At 42.2% G+C, this 19,037-nt stretch overlaps 1 protein-coding gene across 2 annotated transcripts in view; it reads right to left on the reverse strand.

Moving 5' to 3' along the window:
• Positions 1-437: 437 nt before the first annotated feature.
• Positions 438-19,037, reverse strand: part of FBXO21 (F-box protein 21) — a 41,850-nt gene continuing 23,250 nt past the window's right edge. The window contains exons 8-12 of one of the 2 annotated variants that reach the window (XM_074205922.1): positions 16,322-16,498; positions 14,536-14,668; positions 10,758-10,948; positions 8,943-9,100; positions 438-3,792 (exon numbers count right to left, since the gene is read on the reverse strand). In XM_074205922.1, coding sequence (XP_074062023.1) covers positions 3,605-3,792; positions 8,943-9,100; positions 10,758-10,948; positions 14,536-14,668; positions 16,322-16,498 — 847 coding nt within the window. In that variant the 3' untranslated portion in view covers positions 438-3,604. The remainder of the gene's footprint in view (positions 3,793-8,942; positions 9,101-10,757; positions 10,949-14,535; positions 14,669-16,321; positions 16,499-19,037) is intronic. The other variant, XM_074205923.1, reaches the window with a different exon arrangement.

Genomic DNA, 19,037 nt, shown 5'->3' on the forward strand with positions numbered 1-19,037 from the left:
TTCTCCCAGATTTTCTTTTGATTCATCTCTTCTCTACAAATACTTCTCCGTTCCATTCCCTTAGTTTTTTTTAAATGTTATTTTATAAAAAGCCATTGTTTAATCATGTATACCTCCTCCTCTCTCATGCATCTACCATGTCTGTCATCAACTCTCCAGCACCCTTCTTGGCTGAAGAGAAGTAGCAAGGTTCTCTATAGGCCATTTCCACAGGAAGAACCAACCCATTCTTACTAAACTTTGCCATATTTTTGTTAAACATCCTGGTCAATGGTTAGGTATTCTATTTATTTGCTCTGGAGGGATACAAAATTAATTTTTGTAAAAAAAAGATATCACATTTCCTTTTCAGGATCTCAGTCTCAGCACTGAAAACTTACATCCACATGCTTCAACCTCTGATCCCCCCCCCCCCCCCCATAGTTTTGATGAATCTTAAAACCAGGGAAGAAATTCTGGATAATGATACATTAGAATGCTCAGGGGGGAATGTTGCCTAAAAATAAGGTAAATACATTGAAACATATTGGGAACTATTTTGGTGGGGAGATATTTTCACTTAGTATGCCCCTCCTTTGCCAAGAACAAATAGGAAAGTCACATCAGGAATTCATTCAATACTAAAAATTGCAAAATATTATTTTGTGGCCACAATAAAGACATTAAGAAATGAGGGAGGCAGGTTTTGGCCAACCACCTTTATTCATCTTGAATCAGATTGACTTAAAAAAATGTTTGGGATCAAAGAGTCTGAGGATATAAAGAAGAGCCTGTTAATGATGAATAATTTTATTTAATACTGCAAAAGTGAGACAATCCAGAACTGGAAGTGTCTGTTACTGCAAACACCCTTAGATTTATGAAGACATCATAAAATGTAACAATGATTGATAAACAGTACTTTCTTCTTTGAAGACCTGATAGAACCAACTAATCACAATGAAAAGGGAGACAGACCTGAACTGAGCTATAGCTTACACACTGATTAGAACAAGATCAACTTTCTCCTCTTCAATTCTTGCTATGGTAGTCTGCTGCCTCAAGGGACAGACTGAGCATTAAGAGTCACTGACCAAGTTTTTACAATGAGCTAAGTGTGCCTGAACACTAAAGCCTCACTTCTTTCTACCTCTTATTTTATGACACCCACCCACCCAATGGGATAATTAAAAAACTGTAAATTTTTGCATTACAAACATTTATTCTGAATGACCAGTCACAGACTTGTAAAAATGAATCCTTCAGTGAAATCAAACATGCAAAGTTATCCCACTTTTATTCTCCAGTGCTATACAAAGTTTAGTACAGAATAACATTTTTTGTGGGACCATTTTTTTAGGCCAGAAAAGAGGGGGGCATTTAATAAATGTCACTTCCTGGCTTTGGGGCATGAAGTGAAATTTGGCAGGTCACCTTTGCTGATAATCTGGATGAAATGGATCATTTCTAATTCTATCTCAAAATTCAAATGGTTTTGGATTCACTTGGAGAAAAGGGATGAAATTGTGTCCAAACATTTAACATTTTTTTTTTAACACTGTGAGGTTCTATTTACAGATTAATGTAGTAAGTTGTTTTGAAGAGGACAAGAGTTTTGGCAATTTTAAGAGAGGGACTTACAATTTATTGGCATATTGGGTCCAAAACAGACTTTTAGAAAAATATAAAGTGCCCCAAAGACAACTTACTTACATTAAGAACTGGTACCTGTTTCCTGGAACCAAATGAAGGGTCACTTAAGGAGCACATTTAAAAACAGACTCAACACATATTTACAATTGTTTCAGCAAAGTCAAAACCAACCGTATTCTGATCTTTACCTCTCTAAGATTTCATTGTGAAGTGCTCCCTCTTCAGTAGGACAAGACTCCCTGGGAGACCATTTACTTTCACACTTTAAACTACCGTCCAAATGACCTGGCTTTAGCCTGGACTGAAGAGGGGTATGGAAAGTGGCCGGAGCTCCTTTGGGAGCTGGTGGGAGCTCTGTGGCCACGGTCTCCGTGAGGTTGTCTAATGCTACGTGGCCTTTGATTAGTATCTGGTAGTCTCTGGTGGCCTTCCCTGGGGCTGCTGTGGGCACCAGGATTTGACTGTGTAAACATAAAACATTTATCAATACGTTGAAAAAATAGTGCATGCAAGTCAACAGACAGAAGGTGGAGGAGTGGAGAATGCACCTCCTATCACTAGAGCTTTATTTTCACTACAGTAATTGCAATGCCTTAAGCTTCCAGGCACCAGGAGTAGAAGCGGATACCAGCCAGCAACACCCACTCCCCTTAAATTCAGCATTAGCTCATTTGAGGTTCGCCAAGCTTTTGAAAAGCACAGGGGTCTATCTAACATGTCACAAAGCTGCATAAATGCTTGACACCTCCACATTCCAAAGCTACATAAATCTCAAAGGAGACAGTAGCAGACCTACTGGTCTACCATCTCAGACTTTCCCCAAGCAACTTGATTATAGTTTGCTTGTCCTGACACTTTTCAGGCCCTAGGTCCTTCCTAAAGGGTATGCAGCAGCTCATTTCCTTCTCCTGACCGGCAGGTTGGACTGTTCAGGTCAAGTGTTGAGACAGGCCATCAGAATGCCTTTTTTAGATCTTGGAAGGTTAGGTGTCACGAGAAGACACCCAGCTGGCTTTCAACATCAGATGGGTACTCGTGTCGCCATGCTGTGGAAAGTGACAGATCACTGAACTGAGCCTGTAGCAAGGATCACTTCCTGGGGGAAGACTAGTCTCATTTACTGAATTTAAATAGCTTAAAAACAACAGCTACGGGCTCACGTAGAAAGACCAAAGGAGCACATTTCTCTCATGAATGTTCTTGAAATAGCTTAATGTGATAGAAATGGAATATAGCAACTGCTGGTTGGGGTAAGGACATGAATTCATGAACTAGGAGACGGCATCGAGAACAGGAAAATGGACAGTGCTCCCCATACTTCAGAGAAGATACTTCCCATTTCATATGTTTCAAAGATCAGGAAGAAAGTTCAAACTCAATGAAATGAGGGTCTCTGAAAAGAGAGGCCCAAGTACTTTCTGGTCACATTCCTGCGATCACTTCCAATTTAACTTCCAAAAGTTTAATTAAACTTGTGGATAAATAAGACAAACTTGACTTATGATTGCACAAATTCCAAGGGAAATTCGATTTCAAAATTATTATAGATTACATATAACCCCTTCTTACTCATAAAATTAAATCCTCATGGACACAAACTACATTAAGCACAAAATTTAAAAATTGGCTAAGTGGCCAAATACAGTGCTGACCATAAGACCTTGAGAACAATAATTCCTAATCAATTGTCTCCTCAGGACAAGCCAAGTCACTGACTGACCGTACTGCCTTCCAAATGATTTCCCTTGTGTTGGAGGCAGGTGACGTCATCTTCGTATTGGAGCGCTAGCACTCATTAGAATGATTTAACTCGGAAGGAAGCCAATATCACTGGTTAAGAAGTGCAATTCCTGATTGGAGATTGAGCCGAGGACCACGGGGACAGTGTGCTCCCAGAAGCCAGTCCTCGTAGAAGCAGCAGCAGCCGTGGCAGAGGTGCACTCACTCACTCATTCACTGTCCTTGTCCAGCCTCACTCTTTGTCCTCCTTCTTGGTACTGTAAATATTCTGCACTGTTTCACATACAAACTCTGAATCCTCGGGGTACCGAATTTCTAACTCTGTGTTTGCAACATAATGAGTTCCAGTAAACTCTGAAAAATAGCGACCGACATCGGGGTGAGAGATTTCTTGAGGCTCCATGTTATATTCCAGATTTTCTGTTGGAAGAAGAGAGGAAAATCAACATTTGAGACAAAATGGACTTTTCCATAGCAGTTTATGTAAAGAATGACATTCTTAGAAGTGCTCAGAGTTGGTGAGAGCTCAAAGGGCTTCAGTGGTTCATGTGCCACACATGAAGCCCAAGGACATCGGTTGGATCTTCAGTCTACAATGAATTGAACCTCTCTGGGGCTCAGTCAGGGACGTGAGGGAAGGAAGGGGCTGGTCGTGAAGACTTCAGATTGTACCAGAAGTCACAACCTCCTGAGGTAACCCCTTTCCCTTTGAAAAACTCTGTTAGGAAGCTTTTCCTTACAAAGTATTATTAATCACAACATTGCTATAATGTCTTAAAGTTTGCAGTTGCTTTCTCACAGAAAACTTATGGGTTCTGGAAAAGAAACCCCCATTGGATAGAAGAGGTAATTGAGGCTCTGGGTCTCCCAGTTAGGAAATATCCAGGCCAATTAAAATCCACCTCTGAGGCCAGTTTCCTTCTCACTGGGTGCTGCTGCCTTTCAACAATCCTGGTCACAGCTCCCAGAACAGAAAAATGGGAGTTTTTTAAATGCTTCTAGATAGTCATCCTGTACAGTATACTGACACATTGTCTTTGTCACCTTGGCTAAGGCCTCAGTTTCCTTACCTGTAAAATGGGGGAGGGGGAATTCAGTCAGACAATTCCAAGGTGCCTTCCTAGTCTATAAAGAGCCAGTCTTGGGAGAACCACTGCTCCTGTTTTCCTATTTTCTAATTATATAGTCAGATGACTATAACAATAAGGACTCATTTTTTTTTTAAATGAAAATGTTTTGATTTTAAAAGATATATCATGAAGCTACCTCAAGATCCCTAAATAAACTGCTTGGCCTTTCAGCAGGTCTCCAGTGGAATGCCTCAGTTTTCTCAAGAAAACTTGAGTTTCTAACACATTGAAGTGAAGCATTTCTTTAAAAAAGCTCCTCAAAACAAATACACACACACAGAAACACACACACACACACACACACACGTATTGATGGATTCTCTCTTTACAACAAGAGAACCTATGGTAGTGCTAGGGCAATAACACATCTCATGGGCTTTGAAAAATTCAGACTTTTAAAGGCCAAGGAAGCCTCCCTTCTTTGAAGGGTTATTTGTAATCAGTGGCAAGAGGAACCAATTAGCAAAGATTCAGAGGCAAGTCCTTGGGGAGCACTCAGAATGATGTAACCAGAAGCAGGCTGAAACCTGGTCAAGGGGGAAATCAAGCCAGGGCCCATATTCTATTTGTATTTTCTGCTTTCCAAATTTAGCAAGGAGAGACAGAATGATAGGATGATAGGGAGGAGAAAAAAAATTAGGAATCCCACCAAGAGACAATTTCCACACCTGCCTTCCATGGAGAGGCCTTTCTGTTCACAGCAGGCAGACAGTTTCAAGTAAAGTTAATTCAGGTGGGTAATTTATCCAACAGACTTTATTTCTAGTTTCTTTCAGCCAAGAATTTATGGCTTTGGTCTCCTTCTTGTTTGATTACATAGCAATGTGCCGGCTGGCCATGCACCTTTGGGGGTAGTGGAGGTGTGGTGGGGAAAGAGTCAGCTTTTTATTTATGACTCTGTTTATAGGCAGCTTGACTATACGGCGAAGCGGATGGTGCCCTGGGAATTGGGACAAACAGCAGATATGAGGAGGAAGGGCAGCACAGAAGAGCCCACGGGGGGTTCCCAGCCCATGACTGGCAGCAGTTGGAGAGAAGTGGGAAGCCTGGCTCAAGTCCCTCCCCAGGTAAGTAGCCTGGCAAGGCAGGGAGCAGCAACACTGGAGAAACTGGAAGGGGTCAGAGTTCTGTGCCCAAGATAATGAAGATGGTGGGTCCTGATGACACCGAATCACTGGTGACTAGACATCCTGGGGGAAAGTAAAGAGTAATTTAATGAGAAGGGTTCAGAGTAAACTTCCTAAATTATTAACTTGTGGAGAAGGGGAAAAAAGGAAAGGATCCTAATAGTATATGATGCCAACATATTTAACACATGGACTTGGAAAAGCCCAGAAAACCTAGAGAAATGTTCCTTGCATTTCTTGTATGGCCATGCGACTTGGTGACTCTTCCATAGAGGCTGTGGCACATGGAAAAAAAAAACAAGGTGTAATTCTGGGAGCCATTTAAGAACTAGGTTTGTGACAGATGGGGGAAGTCTTCAGAATTGTTTGTCTTTCAGGAGACCTAAATGGAAACCTGCTCTCAGATGGCAGGGATTGGCCTCCTTGTCTCTAGAGGAAGCTGGAGCTTATCACCTCGAAGGGCTATGCAAGTCTAATAGTCCTTGAATTTGTAAAAGTAGCAAAATGTGCCCTCTGGTGGCAAAAGCTTCAATTTAACTGCTAAAGAAGGTAGGCATTTTGAATAGGTCTCATTAAATACATAGTTTGTGAATTCTTGGCCTCTTCCCCCTCTCTCTTACCTAACTTTAATCACTGGATGGGGATTGGCTCAGTCAACCTGTGACCTTGGAAAGACCTCGTTCTAAAAAGTCCAGGTCTCCCACTGCATCCAGGACTACCTCCAGGTGTCCTGATCCACTGGACCCAAAAGGTTCCAGAGGAGGTGAGGCTGAGGACTTAGCCCAACCGCTGCCCCCCCCCCCCAATCCAACTCACTTGCATTTCAATACAGATTCTAGTGTATTTAAAATATTAATGTATTTAATATTTATCTGGTATGAATTCCACTATCTGACTCACTAGGAGATGCAAGGGTTGGTTGATACAAATTAATGGCAACCTTTCACTATTGGCCTATTAAGATCCCTGTTATGAGGAGGGTGGCCCTGGTTCTAGAAAGCTGTGGCAGCAGAGCATATACTATGCTACATCCAACTGAACAACAAAAGCTTAGCATGTGGATTTGTCCCCCAAGGATGGCTTAAGTTCAAAAAAACTTATTATTTCAAGGATTTGACACTTGGTAATGAAAGTAACTTGGACAAAGTGACTCAAAGAGATGGCTTAATAAAAGGTCAGGGTGCCCTCACTGAGAAAATCACAGATGCTGGAGGTCATAATAGCTAATAGCATGTGGGTAGGGATTTAAGGTTTGCAAAGCTTTTGACATATTCATAGTAACAAGACCATTAGAACCATGCAGGAAAATTCAATCAGAGAAGGACATTTGGTACAGAAATAAAGTTCAACTAAACAAAACGGGAAACAATTAGGTGGTACAGAAGATGGAATACAGCCTTGGAGTCAGGAGGATTGGAATTCAAATTTGGCCTCAGACAGTTGATACTTAACAGCTTGGTAAGTGACTTAACACCAAATGCCTTGCAAAAACACAACAAAAAAACCACACCTGTTGTTATTCAATCATGTCTGATTCTTCATGACTCCATTTGGGTTTTTTTTTTGGCAAAGATACAATAGAGGTTTATCATTTCCTTCTCCAGCTCATTTTAAAAATGAGGAAACTGAGGCAAACTGGGTAAAGTAATTTGCCCAGGGTCACACAGCTAGTAAGTGTCTGAGGCTGAATTTGAACCCAGGAAAATGAGTCTTCCAGTCTCTAGGCCTGGTGCTCTATCCACTAGTTGCCGCAGAAATACACTTAAATGGGCGTTTTAATATGAGCTGACAAAACCTGGTCCTCATAGGATGATGACTAGAGAAGGAAGTGTGCTGGTCATGTATCCAGAACCTCAAATGATGACTGTTGAAATGGCATGGCATCCAATGCCAAGAGAATGGGAGGAAACCCTCCCCCGGGAGGGGTTAGAGGAGGCCAAAGAAAGAGGTTATGAATGAGATTTGTCCAGCACACAGATGAACTCGCTGACAAGTTCATGGACTCACTGAAGCATTAAAGGTAATAACCAAGAAACCAATAGTGAATGACAGTTCTTAAAAGCCAGTCAAACAGATGCTGACAGCTGGTACTTGATCATTTCCTTTTTAAAACAGGTGTTTTTTTTTTTTGCCTGTTGTTTTGATGGCATAGTTATTTCTCTTTGAACATCACTTGCCCCCAATTCCTATGTTTAAGGACATAACTGATCCAGGGATTTCAAAGACATTTAAAAATTCTAAACCTGTAGTGTTACTTGTTCAGTTATTATATTTCTTTCTGAGATGAGGAAACAAGTCATGAAAACGAGATAAGAAAGTGGAAATGCCCCCCCCCAAAGAAATCCAACAAAACAACAAAATCCTTTCAATTTTTCTTAGACAAAATTTTGTTTAAAAATTAATATAAATATTTAAACTGGTCTGAATTACATTCATGTCTTGGGTAAAAAGAAGTGAATATGTTTAAGCACGACCACTGTCTGCTGGGAAATAAATTAATCCACTAGATTTGGATAAAAGAACCTTTAAGGGGGTGGCTAGGTGGCACAGTGGATAGAGCACTGGCCCTGGAATCAGGAGGACCTGAGTTCAAATCCTGCCTCAGACACTTAATAATCACCTAGCCGTGTGGCCTTGGGCAAACCACTTAACCCCATTGCCTTGCAAAAACCTAAAAAGAAAAAAAAAAAGAAAAAAAGGACCTCTAAGGTCTCTTTCAGATTCCTCACTGGTCTCCCGACCTTAGATCTCTCCTTACTCCCACTCCAGACCACCCTGGCAGCTGGGTCTGACTGTTATTTGTTTTGTTTGCTTTTAAAGCATTTCACACCTTCCATGCATTTCACACCTTCCTCCTTTCCACAAACCCAATAGTTTATTCTGCTCCCAGGACATGTTGTCTCCCTACTCTCTGTCCTTTCACTGACTGTTCCTCAGGCTTGGAATCCTCTCCTTCTTTACCTCTGCCCCTAGGCTCCTTCAAGGCTCAGCTCAGACCCCATCTTCCCCTTTTTTCACAGGGCTTCTCTTCCCCTCAAGGTCCTTGTTTCTACCTTGTTATTTGCAGCTTGCCTTGTAGATGAGATATGGCAGGATTCTTTGTGGGTACAGGGTGGAGTCAGCACTCCACAACCCTGGTTCCCATTTACCATCCTAATATTTAGAAGAAGGTGATTTATTTTGAACTAAGTTGAACCGTGTCCTTTAAGGTCTCTTGGCCAATAATGACAAGCCTCCAGTGCCCCAGAGGAAAGGCTAACCAGTGACGCTAAGTACATCAGGGGGTACCTTCAGGTCCCCGCTGCTGACTCACCTTGGGCTGCGTACCTACAAGACCCATCTTCCACTAAGACGTTATAGAAGGGCTGATGGTGGCCATGAGGCAGGCTGTGGACATTCATGTTTCTGATCCACTCGTGGCCCATCATGCAGGTCGGGTCCCACCCATAGATCACACAGTTATAGCCGTACCTAAAGAGAGAAGGATGGCTGATGGTCAAAAGGGAGGATCACGTACTCTGCCCACGTTTCAGGCTTATAAAGTTCCTACTTTTCTGTCTGCTGTGTCACAGTGTGATTCTGGTATGACCTTTCTTGTTCTATACAAATTCTCTCCCTTTTCATGTATTTTCATGTATTTTACTGATTTTGACAAATTATTTGACCAAAAAACCCCAAAATTCATTGATAACTCAAAAATTTTTTAAAAGCAAAGAAGAGGGCAGCTAGGTGGTGTAGTGGATAAAGCACCAGCCCTGGAGTCAGGAGGACCTGAGTTCAATCTGGCCTCAGACACTTAATAATGACCTAGCTGTGTGGCCTTGGGCAAACCACTTAACCCTATTTGCCTTGCAAAAACCTAAAAAAAAAAAAAAAAAAAAAAAAAAAGCAAAGAAAAAGAAGACTAGGGAAAGAAAGCCCATGATCAACTGAAGAAATACAGTATCAATGTATTTACCTTAATGTAAGGCTTAATTCTGAGAACAAGAGAAAGCTAGGGACAGAACTAGGAGGAGGCACAGAGGGTGGGTAGCCTGTGAGGAAGGATAAGGCAGAATTGTAAAAGGGAAAGGAAGCTATCTCATTCAATGTCCCTTAGTAAGGAAAGGGACATTGAATGAGATAGCTTCCTTTCCCTAGCAGAGGACACTTACTCCCATCATTAAGATTGACTGCGGGACAAGATCAGGCAGGAGGAGGAGAGAGAAATAGATGGGGACACATGACTGACAGAGAAACAAAGTAATGCCAATTTATTTTTAAAAAAGCACCATAGGGTCAATATTAAAACTGCTAACTTGGTAATCACCAACATTTATCTTTTTTCAGATAAGAATACAGGGACAAGTCACTGAGCAGACAGTGGGGCTAGGGGAAGCCCACCTTTGACACCTACTGTTTGGGTGACCCTGATGGCGTTACTTCATTTTTACAGCTCAGGGCGACTCTAAGTGGATGTGATGCATGGGTGAAGTGAAGGCATTTCTTCCTGGGGAGTGTTCTCAACACCGGGGATATGGCCTGAACCAGATGACAAAGTCATTGGCAATGTTTAACAAAATACATTACTATAAAATATAACAATACAATAGAAGTTAACTTGTGGCTAACTAAGTCAATCTGCTGCTCTGAGATCAATTTCTATTAAGTGTGACTGACACCATTGCTTTATGCCAATGAAATCTCAGAAAAGTGGAAATGGATGGGGAAGCCGGTCTAGTCTCCTCTATGAGAGAGTGTGAGTATGAGAGAGTATGCATGCATGTGTGTTTAAGCTGCATATGTATGGAAGTGTGTGTTTATATGCATGTGACTGTATATGTGGATGAGTGTGCCTATGTATGTGAGAGTATGTATGTAAGTGTATGTGTGCATCTGAGTATATGAGTATGTGTATATTTTTGTGAGTGTGTGCATACATGTGACTGTGTGTGTGTGTGTGTGGGGACCAAGGGTAGCAGACACTTGATCCAAGGCCTGCTCCAGGACATCAAAGTCCAGTGACACCCTCTGGGAATAAAGGGGTGCCAGTTCTCCCTTCCAGGGGCTCAGCTGCTGGGCCTCCTTAGTCCTCGATGGGAGGAACCCAGCTGGAGAGGCTGGGGCTAAGTAGATTTGCCATCCTCACCTCTTATGTTTCATGATAAGTCCAATGGAATAGCAGACATCGCGGTGCTTCTCTTCGGACCGATGTTTCACCTCCAGCCCAATCTCCTCCTTCTTGCGCTCAATGTGCTCCAAAGTGTGCTGTACCAAGTAGCCGACTGCCCCATGCTGGGAAGGGTCCAAGGTTTGGATATGTTGTAGGATGTCCAGGACCTTCAACGGCCAAAAATTAGCAGGACTTAATTCTCTTAGTCATACTTTTACTGAGCGAGGGCACATCTCTCTGTATATACATATATACATATTTATATGTACATGTCTATGTAGTGAACACAAGGAGGGCAAATCAAACCCCTGGATATTCCCCTGAACCCCCCAAATTCCAAACTTGGCTGGACCAAGCTGCGTGTTCGGCTTATGACTTTTACTTTAATTACAGCATCGTATCAGACTCTCTGTGATCCCATTTGGGGTTTTCTTGGCAGAGATGCTGGTGTGGTTTACCATTTCCTTCTCCGGCTCATTTTCCAGATGAGAAAACTAAGGCAAACAGGGTTCAGTAACTTGTCCAGTGTCAAACAGTCATTAAGTGTCTGAGGCCAGATTTGAACTCTGAGTCTTCCTGCCTCCAGTCCCAGCACTGGGTCAAATAGGGGCCCTTAGTAAGGACTAGGAGGCTTGTTTTTCATGAAGCAACCAGATTCTTGAGGATCAGAGTGTTTTGAATTCAGCCCATTTATAGTGTGGGAGTTTAGGGAATTATTTATAGGTAGCATAGTGGAGAGAGCACTGGACTAAGAATTAATCTGCTGGCAATAAACTAGCTGCAAGAAGGTAGTTAAGTCACCATACCTCTCTGGACCTTGATTTCCCCATCTGTAAAATCAAAGGTTTGGACTACATCAACTCCAAAGCCTCTGATGGCCCAAAGAGTATGTCTGCACTATCTAATTGTTTTAAGTGTGCAAAAGGAAAACAACCCACCACTCAAAGGATCTAGGAGACAGAACTAGCTATATCCAAAATGTCGGCAGCACTTTCAGATGTAATGCTCCAACAAGGTGCATAATCTGATCGTAGAGAGCCGCAAACGGCCGCAGGGATGTGTGAACATCAGTTACCATTGTGGATGCTGCATCTGAAAGAACTACCAGACTCACCCAGCAGTCCCGAAAAGCCACTAGTGGTTAAGTATCATCCTATTATAATATCCTCATTATAGAAATTTTGGGGTAAGTGAACACTGGAAAAAGGTTGTCTCTGTCATTCAGAGAACACCTTAGATTTCCCCAGGACATCATGTTCCCATGTTAGGTTAGCATAACATGTAATATGATAGAGATAGAGATAGAAGAACTCTTAGGAGAAAATGAACTTGGAAATGTTCTTCCTCTGTGAATATGGATGGTCCTGCTAGTCACTGAGTCTCATTTGGAACTGAGAATAGAGGCAGTAGATAAAGGGGGCTAAGTCTTCAACATGCAACCTGGAGCTAAGGTTTAAAGGGGACATTTCCTGAAATACTTAGGAGAAGAAAATCTCTGAAAATCAAGAATGTAGGTCTTTGCTTTCTGCGATAAGAGACTTTTCTGGTTCTGCTTCTGGCAGTCAGGGGATGCTGTAGATGGAATACTACTGAATTCAGAGGCGGGAAGGTCTGAGTTCAAATCCAGCCTCAGACACTTCCTAGCTGTGGGACCCTGGGAAAGTCATTTCACTTCACTTCTGTCTGACTTTGTTTTCTTATCTGTAACATAGGATAATTAGAGCACCCACCTCACAGGAACATTGAGAGGATCAAATGAGGCCAGATGTCAAATGCTTTGCAAACCTTAAAGTGTGATATGAACTCGGATGATTCTTTTTCTCTGGCTCCTCTCCTTGGTGCCCCCTCCTCACTGAGGAGGAGCCTCTTCCTGTATGTACCTGGTTCTCTGCTCCTTGCCTTTGAACCCAGAACCCCCCCACCCCAGTCTAAATCACCTCTGACCCAGAATGCCCTTATAGCCCTCCTGGGAAATGATCCCCTCCAGTTGTGGAGAAATTTCCAAGGGGGCAGCACCCTCTCCCCCCAGGTAGGCTTCATCCTTCCTGGGGATGTGCTCCCTGCTCTGTGCCCGAGTCCCATCCCACCAAAGCCGGCAGGCCCCGGAAGGAGTCTTCTGCTCTGCTGCTGCCCTGGCTCCCCTGCCCAGCCTCCTGTTTTCGTTAGAGCTGCTCTACCTCCAAGCTTACAAACAGTAAAAAAAAGCTTATCGACTCACACAGGGAAACCTCAGCCTCCTCCCTGTCAGGCTCCAGTCCACCAGCCACACAAACCTGCCATGGCTTCTTCTGAGCCGTCTCTGCTCTTTCCCCTTTCTATCTGCATGGTCACCACCTTCCTTGCCCCTCCACTAGCTTTGTCCCCTTCCTCCCATGACTATGCTGGTGTAAGCTTCAACTTTTCTCCCTAACTCTGGTGACCAAAGTCCTTTTCATACTGAATTAGAAAAAAAATGACTGAATGACAAAGTAAAAGACAGATCTCTGCAGTAATCAGAAATCCCAAACTGATGTCCAGTTTGGCAGGTTCTCTTGGAGCATATCCCATTCCTATTGAGCATGCTCACAACTTATTTCTGGGAATCAGAATCCTTAGTTCTTGCCAAAGCAAGGAAGGAAGGAGAGGCTGAACAGGAGATGCAGATGTCTCTTTCAAAAACTATACCACACAGAAGACTCCTGGTTGAGGATAAACTAAAATTGAGGGTCTACATGACTATGTTCTGATAAAAATTTAACAAGTTTATGGTGTGAAATATGGGAGAAAAATGATAATTAATAACCAATGACCAGGGCAGGTCCAGAGTCCCCCCCACCTTTTCCTAAAGTCCTAATTTCAAAAGTTCTGTCTCTGAAGGACATTATTGATGAGACTGGATTAACTTTTTTGTTCAGACCCACCCAGGTGAGAAAATCATTGTGCAGTCCTCAGATCTGAACGGGATACATTCTTTGAATAGATTGTCCAAGGCTGGGGTTAGTCTGGGCATAGGGACAGACATGATGTCACTTCAAAAACCTCCTTGTAATATAGCCCAGACTCTCATAGTACTATCCATTCCCTCATTAATTGCTAATCAATTAGAGTTGATTGCCACCCTGAGGAACCCCTCTTCCAATGTGCATATAAGCTGTGAGCCCTACACCATGATTGTCTTTGGCCCAAGAGAGAGATGGTCAAAGACCAACCTTTTACTGAAATGCTGGCATCATTAATAAAATGATTCAATTAAATTGAAGTTTTTGATTTTTTTAAACATCACAAATGTTATTTATCAAGTTTTCTTTTTTAAAAAATGAATTTATTTCATTACTAATGCCTATATGTATGGTCAAATCTAGAATATATTTCCTTTTGTTTTGAATAGAAGGTAGAGGAAAGTTTACTGAAAGCCAAGGCATTAAGGAGTAAGGGAGTTTACTGAAAGTCAAACAAGAGTTGGGAACACTGGATTAAGATATAAAAGAGAACAATTTGGACATTTTTGTTGGACATTCAGCTCACTTTTGGGATCAATGATTGGTTGATATTATAGTATAATGATACTAATACTATAATAAAATAATAAGGCACAAAAATACTGCCTATGTGCCTTTCATTAATTCTATTAATAAGACACCTCATTTCAATGCAGAGTTCCTGACATTTCTGCTCTAGCTCACCTCAATGGCTACTTCAAAAGATGGTGGCAGTCACACTTCCCCAGCGTGAGCCCCCTCATCCCATCTTACTACAGGCCATTAGAGCCCATTACCTTTTCTGGCCAAATTCCCAAATGGAAGTAGAGCCTGGCCTGGAGCAAGAGATGCTGTACATGGTCTGGATACATGGCCAGATACAGATCCAAGGAGTCCCTTAAGAGCTGGTAAGACTGATCCGTGCTTTCTCTACCAGTAAGAGAAAAAAAAAACACCAAAAAAGGATCCTTTAATCTTTGCATTTTCTTTCTTGCCATCTATCTGGTGTTAAAAAATGAGTCAGTGTTTCCATTTTCTAAGGTATTCATTTGTGTTCCAAGGCTACAAGGAATCAGCTTTTTTTTTTAAATAGAAATATTAAAAAAAACAAACTCTTGATCCTTTTCAGAGGATCTCTTCAATAAATGGTTCCCTCCTTTAGATGGGGGAAAGATGCAAAGCAAACTAACCCAGCACCTCATTTGTGGATGAGGAGAAACCCAAAGGTGTGTCCTCTGTGTCATGGAAACCCTGCAAGGAGTCTTGGCATTTTCCCTGGGCTCAGCACAATGCTCTGGGGCGCATGGTAGGCATTTAAAAGAAGAGGAATCTGAAAAGCATAGCTCGAGCCTGTTCAGGCCTAACCATCAAATATAGCTAACAGAAGACAACCATTATTAAAGAGCAGTGTATTTTCCAAATTTCTCCCTTTGAGAAAGTCCTTTCAAAAGCAAAATATTCATTTCTCATATGACATCCCTGAAATAATTTGGATGTACTTTATCTTCCCATTTCTTGGTAGTTTTAGCCCTTTGACTGAGTCATCAGTCAGCCTACTCCTCATCCCCAATCTTAGCTCCTCCTCAGGAGACCCTTGGATCAGCTTCTCCTACCTCCTCCCCTCCTTCCATAAAGCTGCCACTGTGGGCAGTGTTCCTAAGATAGCCCAGCTCTCATCTTGCCACTCCCCAGTGTCTAGAGCAGGGCTGCTTCACCTTTGGTAAAGACCCCTTGGACAGTCCGTCTGGGGAAGCCTCTAGGCTCCTGCTGAAAATCACATTTGTAATACATTAAAAATATATATACAAAGGAAACTGTGTGGAAATGTAGTTATCCAAATACCTAGGAAGAAAAAGTGCATGGACTCCGGTGTAAGAGCACTGATCTAGAGGAGCCCTCCCTCCTCCCCTCCATCACCTAGAACCCTGATCTTTCTTCTAGGACCAGGTCAAATGCAATCTGCTCTGTGATGGCATCTGGGATCCACCTTAGTGTTTCACTCTCTCTGAGCCTGTGCTTCCTTGTACTCTAACCATTTCTGTAGAAGCTGATTCCCTTAGATTGAAAGCAAGCTCCATGAGGGCACAGAACATCCCATTTTTGTCTTTTTATCCCAAAACCAAGCACAAAGCCTAGACCACTGTAAGCACTGGAATTAAAATTTAAATATGAAAACATTTGGGGGTTTCTGTTGGCTATTTGGCTCGTGTTTGAGTGGTTAAGTGGTATTTTTTTTATAAATGCTGAGATTATAAATGTCAATTCAAAGATGACTGAGTCAGAATAAGTGCTGTTTCTAGTATCCCTCCCTCTTACATTCCCTCAGTTTTAATCTCTAATATCAACCCTATAGACTGTTCTTTCGGTTCTCTTAAGTGTCCAAAGAGATAGCATTTCATGCCTACCCATGAGGCATGAGGGACCGTAAAGTCCATAAGAGAGTCTCATTTCTCTGGTCCCTTGTGGGGTGGGGTGGGTTAGATATAGGCAAGAATAAGGGTTGCTGCCAGGCTGAAGAACAGCTTCTGGGAACCATTCGATGATGAATATTAGGTAGACTAAGGTGAGACACCCAGAACTTACCGCTTTCCCAGGCTTAAGAGGTTCCCCACCATTCGCTGCAATACCTTCTTGGAACTAACCACCCCGTAGAACTCTTCTGTCACGTGGTGGCCAATCAGATATTCACATTCTTTTACTGTCAGCTGCTTTCCTCTCCCAAAGGCGTCTATGTAAATGTAGTCGAAAATATCTTGGCTCCTGGTAAAAAAAGCCCACAGAGCCCAAACTCAGGTTGGAACTGTACATTGTTAGAGTTAACCTTTTTTAACAGGTTCCCCAAATGCCCAAATTTCACTTAGAATGACATCATTTAAAAACTGATGATCTTGTATTTACCCTCTGCAGTATTCTCCGGCCTTAATGAATTGACATTAAGGAACAGCAGGGAAAAGGTATGTGGCTGCCAATGCTCCTTGAGTTTAGGGACATCTCTGGGCAACAAGAAGCCCTTCCATTCCTCTTAAAACTACACAAGGACCTTTCTTTCAATTGTGCTGACACCCACCTTACTGGAACAAGCAGAACAGCATTACTGAAGAAAATATTGCCAAAATTGTGGTGACAGCCCAGGCTACCATCAGAATTAAAATGACTGAACCAAAGTACATTATGTTGTCTCAGGTTGCCAACATTTCTTTTTAATATCAGCTCTTCTACCATGAGAGATGAGACCTATCTCGTTTGGTGATGATCAGAGGTCTAAGACCACTAACGGTGCTTCAGGACCTCATAAGTGAGGAATGCCTCTGCTCATGGTCCCATGATTTTGGACAGTCCCACCTGGTCTTTGACATTCATGGCTTTATCTACTCTGGACCCTCTCCCCACAGGCCTGATCAGGGACATATCCCCTCAGGGAGAGATGATGGAGCACACCCTAGAACCCACATCTTCAAATTCCAAATTTAGTCTTCTTTTCAAGACACCAAAGTGACTATTCCTGCTGGTCAAAGACTGTCTTTTTCCATAAGGAATTTTTCTGGATCTAGCCAGATACAATGTTTGTGGATTTCTGCATTAGAATCAAGAGTCAGGTCTTACTATCTATACTGTCAAATCTCTACTAGCTTTGGGCTATGATAGGTAAGATGTGAAGATAGAAAAGGAAATCAGTTGGAACCAGGAAGAAATGAAAGGGTGGTAATAAGGGAAAGAAATCTAAGGATGCTTATCAAGATGAATTTTCTGAAAATAAAAATAGTGACATTTCTCCATGTCATGTGAATGAAAGAAACACAATTAGGGAGATCTAAAATCTGATAGAAAGAATCTTTAATGATCAAGAAGGTCACAAGCACTTAAGCCAGTCCTCTGATGAAGCACTGTGCAGAGCAACTGGGGATAAGCCCCCCTGGAGCTCCCGGTACAGGGGGAGAGACAAAATATAAGCAACCCGTGTGCAAAAAAGACAAGATCAGTACACAAGACAAAGTGAAGATAATTTCACTTGGAAAACATTTAGCTTAAGGAGGCCTGGAAAAGGTTCCATGCAGAAGGTAGACCTTGGAGGAGGTTTGAAGGAAGCCAGAGAGGGGGATGAGGAGGGAGAGTGCTCCAAAAACAGGGACAGCCAGGAAATATGCATGAAATTGAGAAGTGGAGGGGAGGTCCTTTCCAAGAACAGCAAAGAGATCAGTGCCATGGGATCATAAGAAGTGTGATGGAGAATATGGTATGAGAAAATGAGGCAGATAGGAGGGGTCCCAGTAATGAAGGGCTTTAAAAGTCAAACAGAGGATTTTATATTTGATCCAGGTGGCAAGAGGGAGTCATTGGACTTTACTGAATAGTAAAATAGTAAAAAATACTGACATGATTAGATCTATACTTTAGGATAATCAATTTTAAAATATATTTTTATTCATTTCATTAAATATTGCCTTACATTATTTTTTCAATATGCATTTTTAAAAATCTGATTTGCAAATTCTTTCCCTTCCTCCTCTGCCCCAGCTTTTGTGAAGGCAAGCCATATGCTATTGCTTAATCATATGAGGTCATATAAAACACATAGGAAAACTAATCTGACAACTCAGGAGAGAATGGAATGGAGTCACGAGAGAATGGAAGCAGGGACACCAACCTGTAGGTACTGCTACAGTCTAGGGATGAGGTGATGTGGGCTTACAAGAGAGGGGGCATACAAGAGAGGTGTTAGGAAAGTAAAATCAATTGATCTGGTAATAGTTTGGTATGAGTGAGGAATACAGGATGCCCCCAAAATTGTGAGCCTGGGGGACTAGTAAAATGGCGGTGCACTCAAGTAGTCTTAGGGAAACTAAGGAAGAAGGGAGAATTTGGAGGAAAAGATGAGTTTAGTTTTGGATAAACTGAGTATAAGATGCCAAAGAGACATTCAGTTTGAACTGGACAACAGTAAGTTGGAGATGCAAAATTAGAGATCAGAAAGAAGTTAGAGCTGGACAAACAGATTTGCGGATTCTCTGTCTAGAGATGATAATGGAATCCACCAAGAAAACCAGTGAAGTGGGCCCTGGATGAAACCTTTGGAGAGACCTCTGGCTAGTGGTCAAGAAGTGGCCACTAAAGAGCCAGCAAAGGAAATTGTGGAATGGTCAGACAAGTAGGAGGAGAACCAGGAGAGAATAATGTAAAAACCGAGGGAGTGAACTGTATCGAAGAGAAGGGGGTGAGGGAAAGTGGTTAGCTCCTCAGATAAGCTCGTCAGAGACAGATGAGGAAGACACAGACCCAGGCTAGGCTTGAGATGGAAGCC

The sequence above is a fragment of the Macrotis lagotis genome, chromosome X (genome assembly GCF_037893015.1).
Source record: "Macrotis lagotis isolate mMagLag1 chromosome X, bilby.v1.9.chrom.fasta, whole genome shotgun sequence".
Classification (NCBI taxonomy): domain Eukaryota; kingdom Metazoa; phylum Chordata; class Mammalia; order Peramelemorphia; family Peramelidae; genus Macrotis; species Macrotis lagotis.